General features: G+C 34.4%; 1 protein-coding gene across 1 annotated transcript; it reads right to left on the bottom strand.

Annotated features, from left to right (window-relative positions):
- Positions 1–4,987: 4,987 nt before the first annotated feature.
- On the bottom strand, positions 4,988–15,183 carry LOC110106023 (protein IN2-1 homolog B). The gene is made up of 11 exons (XM_020835745.2): positions 15,009–15,183; positions 14,851–14,925; positions 14,703–14,763; positions 14,518–14,604; positions 14,313–14,411; positions 14,115–14,223; positions 13,944–14,020; positions 13,734–13,841; positions 5,657–5,737; positions 5,386–5,418; positions 4,988–5,206 (listed from the first exon to the last, which is right to left on the bottom strand). The coding sequence occupies exons 1-10, from the start codon at positions 15,026–15,028 to the stop codon at positions 5,410–5,412; spliced, it is 726 nt and encodes a 241-aa protein (XP_020691404.1). The 5' UTR covers positions 15,029–15,183; the 3' UTR covers positions 4,988–5,206; positions 5,386–5,409.
- Positions 15,184–16,685: the final 1,502 nt, after the last annotated feature.

Raw genomic sequence — 16,685 nt, 5'->3', positions numbered from 1 at the left:
TGAAATTATTTCCAATCATACGAGATCCAAGGAAGAAGATCCTCTTCAAAACTCTAAATTCTCTCCTCCCTCCCCCTTAACAAACGAGACATGATATTGATAAAAACAAACAATATGTTAAAACATGGAGACCCACTAGAACCTCATTCACATGTTATGACAACTGCTATCCTTTAGAGTGGAAGATATAGTATGGTTAAGTCATCATTTACCCCTAATATCTTTTCTGAGTCATCTTCTTATGTTTGATTCCAATTATTTTTATTTTTTTGTTTTTTACTAGAAGTGTAAGTGAGCCAAGTTTGCACGTGAGTCAACTCAAAACTCAGTTCGTGAATGAGCACACAAGTTGAGCTTATTGAGTAGCACGCTCGAGCCCAAGCTTGGATTAGAGCTCGTATATTACGCAAGCTCAAGTTTGAACAAGTCAAGATCATTGGTTCAAAAGTTGGTTCAAGATAAATTGTAAATTCTAAAATTTATTTCTTTCTTAATTTTTTTTTATTTCAATATGTCATTGGTCCTGATAATGCCTACTCAAGTTCAAACCCTAATCTCATTTCACAAATTCCTCTACTGCTTCAAATGGAGGCATTGGTCCCATTGATACCTTATATAGTGAACTCTCATCACGACTTTGTTGACCTCCACATATCCATCAAATCAGCACGAGCAAAATAGGAGAAATTGGGCACGATGTGCCACTTGAATGCTAAAATGACCTCCAACCGCCAAATGGATTGCACCGCTGTGATTGGAGCGTCGAATTTACCTAAAAAGGAGCATCTTGCAGTTGAATCGAGCGAAAACGGTCAAAATTGGCGACCGACACCAATAAGCAACGGGCAATCCATATAGCGTAGCGTCACGCCACCATATCCACAACACTCATACAATCAAACATAAGGCATTTGCAAATTCTAGAATGAAATCCACATACTTCTCAACAAGGGTCATTTGCACAGTTAGTTATAACTAAATATTTCAAGAATATCTCCATGTATTGAAATGCGCATAGATGCATTTATATCATGCATATGCACATCACAAAATATAAAAAATACATCATGCAAGCATGTTATCCAATATGTAAAATACATTGTGTAGGGACCAAAACGCTACGCTGGCTTGCAAATATATCATGCATTGCATGCAAGCACTAAATCATCATGCTAATGCGTTATGCAAGCAAGCAAACAATGCATGCACACATCATACATACATATGATGCAAATATATCATACACTATATTATTAGCACATTAAACATTTAAACCACTACATTGCATATTAAGCACAACATGCAAAATGCCAATATACATGTATACATACAAATACACAAGTGCATACGTGAGCATAATAACATGTTGATAAAAGTGTAAGTGAGTATGCAAGCATGAAAATATATGCAATCAAATACCCACATGAGCTCTGACAAGCATGTTGTACACACGTGATTTCTGAGGATGCTGTGTGGGTTAAGAAATGAACTTAAGTTCAAGCACGATCATTCTATATATCTATATAAATAGATAGGAGTCGACATGACCCGAATTGTCAAACGAGATATTTTTTTTTAATATGTTCATATTAAGCCTTCAAAGTCTATTACAAGAAGAATTCATTAATACAAGCATAAAGCCAACAACGAACCCAATCAACTGTCAGCAAGTAGACATAATCAACAAGGTTCAACTGATAAAGTAAAATCGCCCATAAATATACCGATGATGACCGTGTTGACAGAAAATCTCAACTGGAATGGACACTAAACTTTTAAAATGCCTCCCAAATTATCACTAAGTACATTCAAATCGACTTCAACATGATCCTGATAATGACCATGTTGATAGAAAATCTCAATCAAAGGGGACCCCAAACATTCAAAATGTCTCCAAATTCCCATAAAATACATTCAATTTATTTTAACATATTCATGAATGATACTAATGTTTAAAACTAAAATTAATCACCAAATAGTTAAAGCAAAATATCCACCCACCCTCTGCAACAATTTGCCGAGGTGAACAATATAGAAAATCACTTCATCGTCATTACCACTTCATATTCATTTGTAGTTGCAACACCCATTGAATTGTTAGTTGATAATTTGACTCGCACGTCGCACACAAGGACAATTTCTTAAATATTCAATCATTTCCTTCGTCGTTGAAACACCCGTCTGCGCTTCATTCTTCAACCTCTTGAAGTTACTAAGAACAAAGAAATAGGAACTCTTCTTCTACCACTATAGGTAGGCCAAGAAATGTATAGGAAGTTCAATAAACAAAAAATGATTTATATTTCAAAATCATATTTCATTTTGAAATAGGAAAAATACTCAAAAAACCATAAAGTCTTCGGTTCAGTTGTATTAATGCAACTTGAGAACCTTCTGAAGACATGGGCACATTGAGAATGAAATAACTAATAAGAGATGTCTCGACCAAAATCACATTAGTTGCCTCTAACAAAATATCACTATTGCTCAGATCTCACTCCTCTCACTATATCTAGAATCTATTGCAAATCCTCGATCTCTATCTCTCTCATGCATTCCTTCTTATTGTTCTTTTCTCTATTGTAATTTCTCATCTACTTTATTTTCTTTTTAGAATAAGCCCAGCTCGATGGGAATCCCCTTTTCTGGAAAAATTATTAGGTGCGGAGTGTGCACCGTCCGCACAAACATGGGTACCTAGAGGTACCTAGCGCGGAATAAGGCTTGTGCGGACAGTTCTCCCCGTCCGCACTCCGCACCTAATAATCTCTCCCTTTCCTATACCACTCGAATACATTGTAAAACTCTTTCAATTATTTATAGTCTGCATAGGTCATACGATCCGCAATGCTTTATGGTGCCAAATGTTGGCCATTAAAAGAGAAGCATAATACTAAGTTAGGTGTTGCAAAGATGAGGATGCTAAGGTGGATGAGTGGCTTTACTAGGGGCGGAAGCCTTTGGAGGCTAGGGGAAGCAATTGCCCCCCCTGAATTTTATTTATTTTTTGTTCATTATAATATTATTTAGGTAATTTGTCCCCCTTCAATCTATTTTTTAGTTTTTATTACAAGGGTTTTTAGGCAATTCCCCCCCTAAAAATATTAAAATACTATGGTCTTTAGGCAATTGCCCCTAATATAATTAAATATATTGTGTATATGTTTTATTGTTAAGGAATGATGAACCAAATACAAAGAGAAATAATAAATCAAAATTTGTTCCGGGGGCAGCCCCTTGACCCCGCAACCTGAGCATGTCGAACCCCGCTAGGGGGCGCTGCCCCCTTTGTAGTGCCAGTGGAAGATAACATTAAAGAGAGCCGCCTTAGATGGTTTGGTCACATAAAACGGCGGCCTTCTGATGACCCGGTTAGGAAAATAGAAGTATTAGATTTGACTTATGTTTAACGTGCTAATATTAGAAAATATTAGAAATAATCTTTCTTTATTAAATTTAAATGAGAATTTGACTTTTAACATGCCACAATGGAGAAAAAGTATTCATGCAGCCGATCCCACATGGTGGGACAAAGGCTTGATGTTGTTGCTGTTGTTGTATAGGCCATACGATCAAACCACCAACAATTTTCTTGTGAACTCTACACATCACTTCTCTCTTATATATATATATAGCCTTGTAGAAGTGGTTTCTCAATCTATGTATTCTATGGACCTCCAACGTGTGTACTCTTCCTCCTGCATTCTTAGGCAAACCAGATTTCACCCAAACAACCAAACATAACATGGATTGAGGAATCCATATAATGTTCTCATTCATTCATGGTGTGACATTCCAATAGAAGAACAAACCTATAACGGCATCTAACCAAGTTGGTTGAGGATCTAAAGTGGGTATAAATCTTCCTAACATCAGGACTATAAGAACAAGGTGGTGATGATGATGATGAGGTAAAAGCAAATGATTTGATTTATATAGTTGGGCACTATAATCATCAAATGCATACAAGCTTCGTAAACATTGATATCATTGTTCAAAATGATGGTCAACTACCCTAAAAGAATTTTATCATTAATTTCTTCTCCTGTGGAACATGCAACATTAGCAATGCACTAAATACTATTTTATTCAATTTCAATAGTATTATTTCTTACTTCAAGTTCAGCATCATTGCTATTTTGGTAGTTTAAGTTCATTAGTTACAAAAAAATTCCACTACTAAATATTATTGACATCATAAATAATATGAGAATAGCAAAAAAAATTCTTTGGGCATACAATTAATGGGATACGAAATGAGCATATACATGAAATGGTTGGAGTAGCTCTAGTGGCAGATAAGATTAGAGATAGTCGCCTTAGATGGTTTGGTCACATAGAACGGCAGCCTTCCGATGACCCGGTTAGGAGAGTAGATGTATTAGATTTGACTTATGTTAAGAAAGATAGAAGTAGACCTAAAAAGACTTGATTAGAAAATATTAGTAATGACATTTCTTTATTAGATCTAAATGAGAATTTGACTCTTAACCGGACACAACAGAGAAAAAGGATTCATGACCCCACGTAGTGGGATAAAGGCTTGATGTTGTTGTTGTGGTGGTGGTGGTGGTGTTGGTGCATACAATTAATGGAAAGTGAATCACATTAAAACTCCAAATACGACACCAATACCTAAAAAAAATTATAGGACTTAGAAAAGCAGATAGAATAACATCCTAATTTTCTAACAAATTATCCATTAAGTTGTATCTTCTATAAAGATCACTATGGCAACCAATACATCCTCTTACTGAACAATTGATCAATAATATATCAATATAAATGCATAAAATTAATCCAAATTGAAATTCAAAAGCCTGAAGATATTAAGATTATCATGCACTACATACATTTCTGAAATAAAATTTAGATGCCAAATTGAATTTCAAAAGCCTGAAGATCACCATTTAAATACGAAACAATGAATTAGCAACAGTTTTGGCCTAGAGTAGAAACGAAAGGAAAAAAAAGAAGAGAAATACCCTTGTTTTGCACTTTCCATCACAATATAACACAAATTATCAACCAAATTTCAAACTTTTTTCATTACTAGCAGAAACTTCACAAACAGTTACAACTCAAATAGCACAGCATAGATAGTGGAGGCCAATCATTTATTTCACAGTGAATATAGTAATAGTGATTCTAGATATGCAATTTCATACAAACTCCATGACTAAGCCTCCAGCTTAAAGAAAAACACCTGCATTATATGTTAGCAACTGAAAATTTTAAGTAATAAAGTTAAGAGACTGTCATAATAAGATGTGATATTGAAGGAAAAAGTCATTATTTTAATGGGATAATTCTATCAGTTCATTCAAACTAGGAAAGAAGCTTTCAATTTGACAAAAATGAAGGGATTTGAACTGATAACATTACCTGAAAAGGAACATGCGGAATTCTTCAATTGATCTGGAAAAGAAAATGGAAGTGGGAAACTGGTTAGTTAATTTAAATGGTATGTTTACACAGAGAAAATATATTTTAGATTAGGCTTTAGCCAAATATTTCATAAAGATAAATTTATAAATATGCAAATGAGAATCATATTATTAGACATTCATTCAGATAGAATCAGCCCAAATACCATTCTCCAATTAAGAATAGAAATAGTGGGGAAAATTGAGCTGCAAGCCATGTAAGAACTTACCCCAAACTTCTTCTTCGCGCTATCAATTAACTCTAGAGAATCACGTTTTGTTTGGCTATAGGCATCTATCTTGTTCAACTCCTGTAAAGTTAGTTTCAAAATTAATAGAACGATTTGTCTTTCAGATGATAATGATTAATGTAATAAAGAAAAAAAATGCTAAGGCTTGGCTTACTGTGAATGTTCCTGATCAATTAAGCATCTTAGTTATATATTTTAGTGCTATGTTTATGGACATAGATCTGATAGATGGAATCTTCATTGAAATAAGAGGGATAAAATATTTAAAAGATAATGAATTTAAATTTAGTAGAACAAATACCCATAGCATTTTAATGAATGTGGCACTATTAACTACCGGCGTTATTATTAGAGGATAAAATAATACTTAAATATCATATGTTTTATTATCTTGAATCTATTATCAACAACAACAACAACAACATCAACATCAACCCTTTGTTGCACTACGTGGGATCAGCTACATGAATCATTTTTCTCCATCGCATCCTATTAAAAGTCAAATTCTCGTTTAAATCTAATAAAGAAAGATCATTTCTAATATTTTCAAACCAAGTCTTTTTAAGTCTACCTCTACCTTTCTTAACATAAGTCAAATTTAATACCTCTAGTTTCCTAACTTGGTCATCGGAAGGCAGCCGTTTTATGTGACCAAACCATCTAAGACAACTCTCTCTAATCTTATATTCCATTGGCGCTACTCCAACCTTTTCACGTATATGCTCATTTTGTATCCTATCTCTAAGGGTAAAGCCACTCATCCACCTGAGCATCCTCATCTCTGCAGCACTTAACTTAGTATTATGTTTCTCTTTTAATGGCCAACATTCGGCACCATAAAGCATTACAGGTCTCACCACCATCTTATAGAATTTTTCCTTAAGTTTGAGGGGAACTTTTCTATCACACAACAAGCCCGATGCATTCCTCCACTTCAATCATCTAACTTAAATCCTACTGATAATATCCCAATGTATTTCACCATCACTCTGAACAATAGATCCAAGATATCTAAAATGTATAGTTTTATTAATGACTTAATCACCCAAAGTCACAATCCCCTCACTAAGTCTATTACTACTAAAATTACACTCCATATATTCAGTTTTAGATTTACTCAAACGAAAACCTTTAGACTCTAAGGTTGACCTCCATAATTCAAGTTTACCTTCAACTCCCTCTCTAGTTTTATCAACAAGAAGAATATCATCAGCAAAAAGCATACATGAAGGTATATCCTCTTGCAAATGTCTATTACAAAGATGTAAAAATTTTGAAGCTTGATAACAAAACATTCAAAAACCATTTCTTCAATATCTGAATATTACAAAATCTCGATAAATGTCTTCCATTTGAATCAATTCAGAAACAAAAAGGATAAATCACTCATTAATAAGATTGGCCAGTTCTTTCATTAACCCAGATATTTATTGTGGACTACATTTAATGTCTTCCATAGGATCGTCTTCATCTAGCCACTTTCTCTAGATTATACTCATCTTCTGATCCCACAAATATCATAAAATTGTTGGATAGCTCACGATCGTCTTCGCCACCAAATGAAAATCTCACTCGCCTTTATGACGGACCCCTAATTCCCCTAATTAACCAATCCGCTCAATGTTCTGCTTTGAAGGAATTTTCATACAATTTCATCAAATATTTTTTCCCTTTTTTATTTGATTTATATTCATTATTGTTATTTGTTAGTTGCTCGGATGATTCATTGAATATATTGGTATGAGATTAAAAAAAAATTATTGATATTGCAGTTATGTGATGAAAAATTATTTAGAAGAGAAGAATGTATAGGGTTAAATTTGGGAAATTAATTGTAAACCGATGAATCAAAATGATGAAAATTTAGAAGAAAAATTAGACATTTAAAAGGCCAACAACTCGAAGATAATAGCATGGATCAACAATTCTACTCAAACATCAATAGGCATACATCTGACAAAGTATGAAACAGCTAAAACAGTTTGACATCATTTACAATGCCTATACACATAGACTAATTGATGAGGGCATCAGAAGATCAATGATCTACGGCCACGATCTACTTTTGATTATTATTGTATTTGATATATTTTATTTTTGTTTTATGAGTCTATTGTATTTCTTTCCATTTATGCCCTTGCTTAAGGGCCTCGTCATGTGTTTTCCTGAAGGGCAATTGTGTCTTTTAATTTTCTTCATGTATTTGGCTATTTAAGCCTTCTCCCTCCTCTTGGAGAGGGATGATGATTATTGAAAATGAAATTCTTCTCTTTGTGTTCTCTTTGTGAGTTCATATTTTCTTGCCCGTAACCCTGAAATTTTCGTTCATATTTTTAATTAAAATCTGTGATTAATTGCGGGCCCCATTTTAGTTAATACAAAGCCTCTCTCTTTCTCCCTATGGCCGGCCACCTCACCCTCATTGTTTCTCTCTCTAATTGCACCTCACCACCACTTAAATACCTCTTTAATGCCTCCTCTCACATAGTTAATTCCAGATTTCATCAGTTTTAATTTCAGATTTCAAAAACCTGAAATTTGAAACGGATCCTCTCCCTCCCCCATAGTTTTCCTATTCTGTGGTATTACAGCATGCTGTCCCAGAATTCCAGAAAGGGCAACCTGCTGTACTGCAATTTTCAACAAGGAGATTTGATGCCTGTGTTGCTGGAACGACCCCACTCGCTGTCAAGGTTTTCTGGGTCTTAACAGACTGCTGTTCTCGCCCACCAGCTGGCTGGCTGATTAGACCTTCCGTACAACCCTTCCTACAGCAGCCCATCACCGTCCCAGCCACTCCGGGAGCAACCATCAAAGGACAGACAGCTGGGAATCGTTCTCCCAGGTTGAAGACTCGCTGCCCAAGAATTTGATCGTGGATTGTGGCTGTCCAAGTCATCCAAGAAGTTGTCAAGCACCACCTACTTCCGATCCAACCATCAAAGCACCACCGGAACGTTGTATGACTTCACTCCTTGGGTGAAACTCTTTCCCTAACGCTCTTATCTTCCTAGTTTACTTTTCGTTTATGATTATTAATGGATTCATGAAGATCATATCAATTATTCGCTGCTAGAACCTAGTAATAGGAAGAGTTGTGTGAGGGATCTTTCATAGACTAATCTTATTGTTAGTATTGGAATCTATTGTTGGAACTATCCATGTATGCAATGTTGGATTAAGCTGGCTATCTTTTGAACTTAATTTCTATGCATGTGAGTTAACCTAAGCTAGGTACCACTTTAATATTTATCTTATCGTTCAATTCCGCATAAGATCTTGCTTATTATTGCCTCTAAAATCTAAACGTGCAAACTTCTTTAAGCAAATCACTTTCGCATGGATTGTTTTACATCACTAATAATGCAAAATAATATTAACTAGAGATTGATATTCGATATCTTCACCAAATAATATGATTATTCAAGAGTTTTATACCGCCAAGATTAATCTTTGGGATCAGTTGGCCCTTACAGAATCATCAGGGCTTCAAGCATTTTGTCCTTGTATTGTTAATGGAGAGGAGCAACGGTGATGACTTTGAAACATTACTTGGCAATATTATTCGTCTCAGCGCGTTTCATTATCTTGATTCAATAGTTGGCGAATTATTGGTTGATGAGATATATCATAAATCTCAAGTAGAAAAAGGTATCCTCACCACACAAGATCATCCGTCTTAGCAATCCTTCCTTGTACAATTTCTAACAATCAGAACAAGTCAAACTCCAAAGCTGCAAATGATGAATCTAATTTTGGTAAACAAATTAAAAGGGCAATGGATGACAAAATGCCCTAAATTGTTAAATAATGCTCAACAAAAATTTCCACAGGCTCAATCACACCGGCGTGCATCTGGTAATACCTATTAGTTCTGTGTGGAATCTAATTGTGTTGGTCAATCGGTTATACTGTTGTCTCGGACCTCAATTAAGTTTGTTAAGCTCGCTGGGGCTTGTAGGGGGTCCTATCCTTGCTTGGGTTCGAGTGCTTTCTACCTGAAATTTTTTTCTTAAAATGCCTCGATGCTGTGTACCCGAGGGCCCTGACATTGTGTACCTGAGAGTCCCGACGTTGTGTACCCGAGCGTCACAACGCTGCATAGTTTAGTGTAAAAAGACAAAAAGCAGAATGTTGTGGCGCTACAAATCTCAACGTTGCTATGGAGCATTGCGGCGCTTCAGACCCGGTGATGCGGAGCTAACGTGCTGGCTAAAATCAAAAAGTGGGAGCGCCGCAACGCTCTAACTTGGCGCAACAACGCTGCGAGGCTAGCTAGGCATTTTTATTTCTAGTTTTTCGTTAAGGGTTGTGTCCCCTGGTGGTTTCTATTTTATCTCTTTGTATTTTCTAGAGTGAGAATGGTGCAAGGATGAAAAGAATCAAGGAAAGAGTGAGAGAGAAGAGAGATCTATACTATTTCTCCTAAATTTTCATAGCAAATTTCTTGGTGTGGTGTGGCTCCGTGTTTTTTTCTCGTTTTTGAGTTTTTCCATATCAAATCCTGATATTCTTTCTTTTTTATGGAATTTTCTATTTCTTGTTTATTTTGTTGTGTGGTTTTACTTCCCCCCAACAATACCACGGTTGATTCCCTTATTGATCAATTCAAAAGTTCCTCACCAGACATCCCTCTGTTATGTTACTTCAAGTTTGTCAGCTCCCAGTTCTTCAGGCATATCTCCATCCATTTGAGTCACAGTCTGGGGACCCTCATCATGTCCCCTAACTAGTCATCATGCTTTCTGTATCCACTACGAATCATATTTCCATCATAATTGCTGATGGTACTTCTATGCCCTTGGCTGGTGTTAGTTCTATTGCCACAGCTAAATTATCACTTCATAAGATTTTTCATATTTCTCATCTTAAGTTGAATCTAGTTTATGTGGTCAATCATGTGACTCTGGTAATTCAGTCTCATTTACTTCCAATTATCATGTTCAGGATCCACGCTCCAAGAGAATGATTGTGAAAGGTTGTGAAAGGATTATGTATTAGATGAATCAACAGCACCAAATATTGCAGCTTCCACCAATTTTTCTTTTCATTTGTCATTCGTCATCTAGTTTTCTATATGGCATTCTCATTTGGGTTATGCATCATATTCTCGTTTATAATATGTAGTTTATATAGGAACATAACAAAATTATACACTCGTGATATCTCTATCTATAGTGGTTTAAAATTAACAAATTTTTTTGCATTGCTTTTTAATAAAAGTATTTCATTTTCTATTGAACAATTTGTCTTGGTTCATTTGATGTATGGTGGCCTTCCCCAATTGCCACAAAGATGGCTCTTGATACTATATTTCCTTTATTGATGATAACACTCATTATTATTGAGCTTATCTTATAAAACATAATTTTGATTTTCTGAATATTTATAATACACTTCGTGCACTTATCTAAAACCAAGACTTGACTATAAAGTGTTTTAGATGTGATTTTGGGAGAGTATACTTCTAATAAATTTCTTAACTTATTTTTGATGATACAATTCATCAAGCTCTTTGTAGAAATACTCCTAAAAAATGGTTTGCAAAAAGAAAACATAAGCATTTTTTTTTTACACAACCTGCTCTTTCTTATTGTTTACACTTCAATATAATTCTGGGGAAAATCTACTATAAATTCAATTAATAGAATCCTATCGTCCCACATCTCAAGTCTATCATCCCTTGAGAGGATATATGTTTATGCTCCTGATTACATTTCTCTATAAGTCTTTGGTTTAACAAGCTTTGTCACTCGTCATCACCAAGAATATATTAAGTTGTCTTCTTGCTCAACTATTTGTGTTTCTTGATTTATGGTGAGGGTCAAATAGAATATCATTGCTTTGATCCTACAACTTAGAAATCGTTTGCCTCGTCGTATTTTCTATCTTGGGCATATTCCTTTCTTTTCGATTCCATCAAATCCTCCTAATATATCAAAAATTGATCATGTTCGCATTAATCATTTCTTTGACGATAGTATTCTTCTTAATATTGATATTTTGGCTCCTAACAATACCACAACTACATCCACTTCTATGGCCACCCCAACACCTTCTGAGACTATGGATTTAGTGCCTCGCCACACTCAGTGCACACAAAAGTCAACCAAATTTTATTTACTCCTCTTATTTCCATTCTTTTACATCATTTTTAGACCATATTCATAATTTTTCAAAGCCTCGATCTTATAAAGAGACATGCTTCATCCCCTTTGGCAATAGGCTATGATTGAGAAACTTTTTGCACTGAACAAAACAAATACCTGGGAGTTACAACATCTACCGCCATGAAAATGTGCAATTGGCTCTCGTTGGGAGTATAACATCAAAACTAAAGTAGATGGGTTTATTGAGCGGTATAAAGCATGATTGATTGCTAAAGGGTACTCTCAATAAAGCATGGTTGATTGCTAAAGGGTACTCTCAACAATATGGTATAAAATATGAGGCGACTTATGCTACCACTATGAAAATAACTACTGTTGCACTTTTATTGTTGTTGCATCAATTTGTCAACGACCTAAAACTTAGATGGATGTAAAAATGACTTCTTAAAAGGTGATCTTCGAGAAGAAGTTTACATGGATTCCTCTCTCCCAGCATTTCCCATAAATCTAACGAAATTTACAAATTTAAGAAAGCATTATATGGCCTTAAACAAACACCTCATGCTTGGTTTGAGTTCTCTATTGTGCTTATTTCACTTGACTATAACTGCAATTTTTCTCTAGTACAATTCTACCGTATGTATTATAATTTCTTTATATGTTGAATACGTGACTGTTAAAGGTAATGATGCTGATGATATTACAGTGTTGATATCTGAATTAACATCTAACTTTGAAATAAAAGGTTAAGATCATCTTTTTTTTGTGCGTGTGTGCGTGTGTGTATAGATGTAGCTCATGATCCTACATGCTATTTTCTCTCATATTGTAAGCATACAACTGACATCCTTGAGGTTGCTCGTCTTACTGATAGTAGAATTGTTGGTACTCCACTAGAGCTCAATGTTTGATACTTTCTTTTAAATGTTACACCTTTAACAATCCATATGACCCTACTTTAGAACGCAGTATTGTTGTTTGCTTGATTTCTCTTACCATTACACAAACGAAGTATTGCTTATGATGTTCATATTGTCAAGCAATTGTATCTTCAACGTTCATTAGGTTGTTGCTCTTCATATTTTATATTATCTTCAGAGCATTCTTTTAGAATCTCTTATTTCCATCAACAACTTCCTTAAAGATGTGTGTTTATTATTATGCTGATTGGGCTAACAATCCAGTAGATCGCAAATCTACGACTAATTTCTACGTATTTTTTATACTATTAATTTTTTAAAGTGCAAGAAACAGAGGGTTGTTCCTTGATCTTCTATAGAAGCTAAGTATCGCGATACGACCTTTACAATCACTAAGATAATTTGGCTGCGATGATTATTTGTTGATATGGTTGTTGTTATCTATCTTCTCACTCCTCCGTATAGTGACAATAAAAGTGCTATTAAGATTGCTCGCAACTCAATTTTTCATGAGAGAAATAAACATATCAAGATTAACCATCATCTCACTCATCATCACACCTTTTATGCACCACTCTTATGAAACTCTTAGTTTGCCTTTTATTTCTTCTTCTCTATAGATTGCATATTTTTTTATAAAGACTCATTTGCTTCATGTTTTCACTACTTAGTAGGTAAACTCTTGATAGTTCTTGCAGTAGGTTATGAATTATAGGGGGATGTTAAAATTATTGAATTATTCACTACCATATAGTTATTAAAAAACGTGCCTAATATTTATAGTAGGAAACTATAATCATTCTTGATATAATATATCCTTATTATTAAGTATTTTTTTATTTTGATTTCCTTTATTACTCTATTCTATTGCATGTATATATGCACTCTTTTATCACATATTTCATAAATTCAATGAAAAGTATTACAATTCTAACTTTTCAATCAAACTTTACAGATATTTCTTAAACATCCATTTGCAATTCAAATATACAACTTGCAATATGGACAATCCAATTCTAGATGTACCTCAATCCATAGTGCCAGTTTGGGTCTGCCCTTGGTAACGTCATAATTCTTTAATTCAGCTAAAAAAAGTTGAAACCTCTCAATAAATGGAGCATATGCTATATCCACCTAAAATATACCACATCATTCAACAATCAGTCAGCAAGGAAAACAAATTAGAACAAAGAGGCATTATACTAAAACCCTCGCACTATATATCTGAACCCTTACCGCACTGAATTGGCCAAGGAAGAAAGGCCCATCACCAAACTTTGAAAGGGATTCTTCTATCTTGTTGAAAGCAGCCTCTGCAATGGACATGAACAACAAAATACATCAGAACTTCAGCGGATGAAAACATTTCATTATAAATCAAAACAATAATGAGAGATTGCAACTCACCAACATCTTCACTGACATCTCCCTTTGCGGGTAAGTCTCGAAATGAAGCAACGTTGAAGGAGTCACTGTAAGCCAGTAGCTCCTCAGCAAACTTCTTCTTTTCCGGATCCTAGTAATTTCCCATAATGCTTCTCAAAACAGAAGAAACTACAAACCAGCATTCAACTAATAAACAAAATGCAATTCAACTACTCTCACATCAGGAAACAAAGAAGGACCCTCAAAATGCTCATCGATATACTTGAGCAAATCCAAGCTCTCCCCCTTGACTTCATTGTTATGCTCGAGAGAAGGAACCTAATCATCAATTCAACCAGATAACAGAAACTCAATAAAGCATGAAAAGCAATCAATGGCTGAAAGGATCAGAGAAAGGTAAAATCTTTCATCTAATCACCCATACCTTATTTCCAGGATAAAGCTTCTCCTTGTACCAGGCAGGCCTGTTCTGCAGATCAAGAGGCACCAGCTTTATTTTGTCCTGCAACCCCTGCTCAAGAGCGCTCAACAATTTATTTCCTAAACCCAATTTATATACCTCAAAAAAAACAAAACAAAAAAAAAACTTAATTGGAGGGAAAATATTACCTTGTAGTTCCGAGCAATCCAGGTTCGTTGTGCAAAAGGGCAAATGTAAGCTATGTACAACCTAATCAACCAAATATTCGTCTCAACGTCAATAACCCAAAATCGGAACTCCCAAGTAAAAAAATAATCCAAAAAAGATAAATCTTACCTCGTTGTTCCATCAAACAGAGCAGGCGGCTCCGCAGTAGCATCCAGAGTCGGAGGTAGCTCCTCCTTGTAACTTCTGCAAAAAAAACTATTCAAGTAAGAAAACCGACCCCAAACTAATGGAATATGTAACAGAGAAATCTAGGGTTCAAAACTGACCCGGCGACGGCTGCGGCCATGGCAAAGCAACAAAACCCTCTCGTGCTTCAGCTTCGTACTGCGATGATGGCTGAAGAGAAACCAAGCTTGGATTTATAGAACGGGAAGGAGAAGAAGGGAACCGGGCGGTATGATTGGGGAGAATGCAGTACAATAAAAAAAACGTGGGAAGCAGAAAGGACAGGAGAAATGATTCGTTGCTACTTTTAGTTATTCGGCTCCGCTAATTAAAGAAATTAGATAAAAACTTTTTATTTACTTTATGCTTATTATTTTATCAAATGAAATGTAAATTATATATAAATATTAAAAATATTTAAAAGAAAATTATATCAAAATACATTTATAATTATTAAATTTAAATTTAATATGATAAAAATTATTTATGTATAATATTTATTTTCAAATAAATTTAATGAGTCGGTAAAATGTATATTTTACATCTCAATGCTCTAAAAAAATTTAGCTCTCAATTATAAGAGAAGTAAGATCAGAAATTCTTACTGGAAAATTCTGAAATAGAAAAAATCATGGGGTTTGACCTAGTTAAGAAATCAACTATGTAGTAAGTGATAAAAGAATCCATATTTCTTCAACATTGAAGAAGAGTATTTTAAACAAATGTCTAATTTTTTTCTAAGGGATATTACAGAAATCAAGTGTCCACAGATGAATAGTTAACACATGATAATAGGGCTTGATTTTCCCAATAGGGATTATGGAAAAAATTTGTGTCTGCAAGTGGACAATTGCGACCCAACAACGGGATTAAATCTTGACAAGAAACTGAAAATGGTGGTAATTTTTTATTGTGATCGTTGGTGGCAATGATGATTGTCGGCAACAATAACTGGTGGAGGTCAACGACGACAATGGTCATAAAATGCAAGAGAATTCTCTCTAATTATCTTTCTCATCTCCCTCTCATGTAAAAAATGAGGAGTCTATTTATATATATATATATATTTTTTACAGTGACTTGCTATATAAATATTGAGAAGAACTATAGCAAATTTGGACTGCTTCTTCCGACGGTTTATATTGATTCCCTTGATCATGATGTGTTCGTAAAAAATTTAAGTACTTTAATGATGTCAGAATTTAGTTATATTGAGCTCGTTGGATTCATCTTATCGAACCGCTCGACTCTACTATAAGCATGTCGTATTGGGAGATTATTTAGTTATCTAATTAATGATTTAAGGCTTTAAAATATGCATCAATCCCAACTCATTTGGGCTTGAATTGAACCGATTTTGATATCGTCGACATCTCATCGAAATGTTCAATTTGACTATAAGTTCGTTTAAATCAAAGTTTGTATGATCCCAAATTTAATTTTGAAGTTTATAATTTAAAATATGCATCAAGTTTAGTGCTCGATCAAGATTATATATATAGCTCAACTTAATAAATAATAAATATATAAAATTAATGAATTTTAAGATAATTATAAAATTGAATAAGATCCAACGCAAATAATAACATTTTTGACAAATCTACTTTAAAGTTTTGTGTTAATTGAATAAAAACTCATTCATTATATATATAATTTGAATAATCTAAAATTTCTTAAATAATAACTTAAACTCCTAACTAACAAATCAAATGAGCTGCATCCCGTCAAAGTATTCAATTAATATATATCTCTAGCGTACTGTTTGAAGAAAGAATGTG

The sequence above is a fragment of the Dendrobium catenatum genome, unplaced genomic scaffold (genome assembly GCF_001605985.2).
Source record: "Dendrobium catenatum unplaced genomic scaffold, ASM160598v2 fragScaff_scaffold_9, whole genome shotgun sequence".
Taxonomy (NCBI): domain Eukaryota; kingdom Viridiplantae; phylum Streptophyta; class Magnoliopsida; order Asparagales; family Orchidaceae; genus Dendrobium; species Dendrobium catenatum.
Note: the sequence above shows the minus strand (reverse complement) of the source record. Positions and strands in the feature narration are given on the sequence as shown.

What these genes read in the sequence shown, in the direction of transcription:
- LOC110106023 (XM_020835745.2), bottom strand. Translation starts at nt 15,028, where the DNA reads ATGGCCGCAGCCGTCGCCGG. An exon ending in ATGGCCGCAGCCGTCGCCGG is followed by an intron (nt 14,926 to 15,008) that starts GTCAGTTTTGAA and finishes TTTTTTTTGCAG; the next exon opens with AAGTTACAAGGAGGAGCTAC. An exon ending in CTGTTTGATGGAACAACGAG is followed by an intron (nt 14,764 to 14,850) that starts GTAAGATTTATC and finishes TTGGTTGATTAG; the next exon opens with GTTGTACATAGCTTACATTT.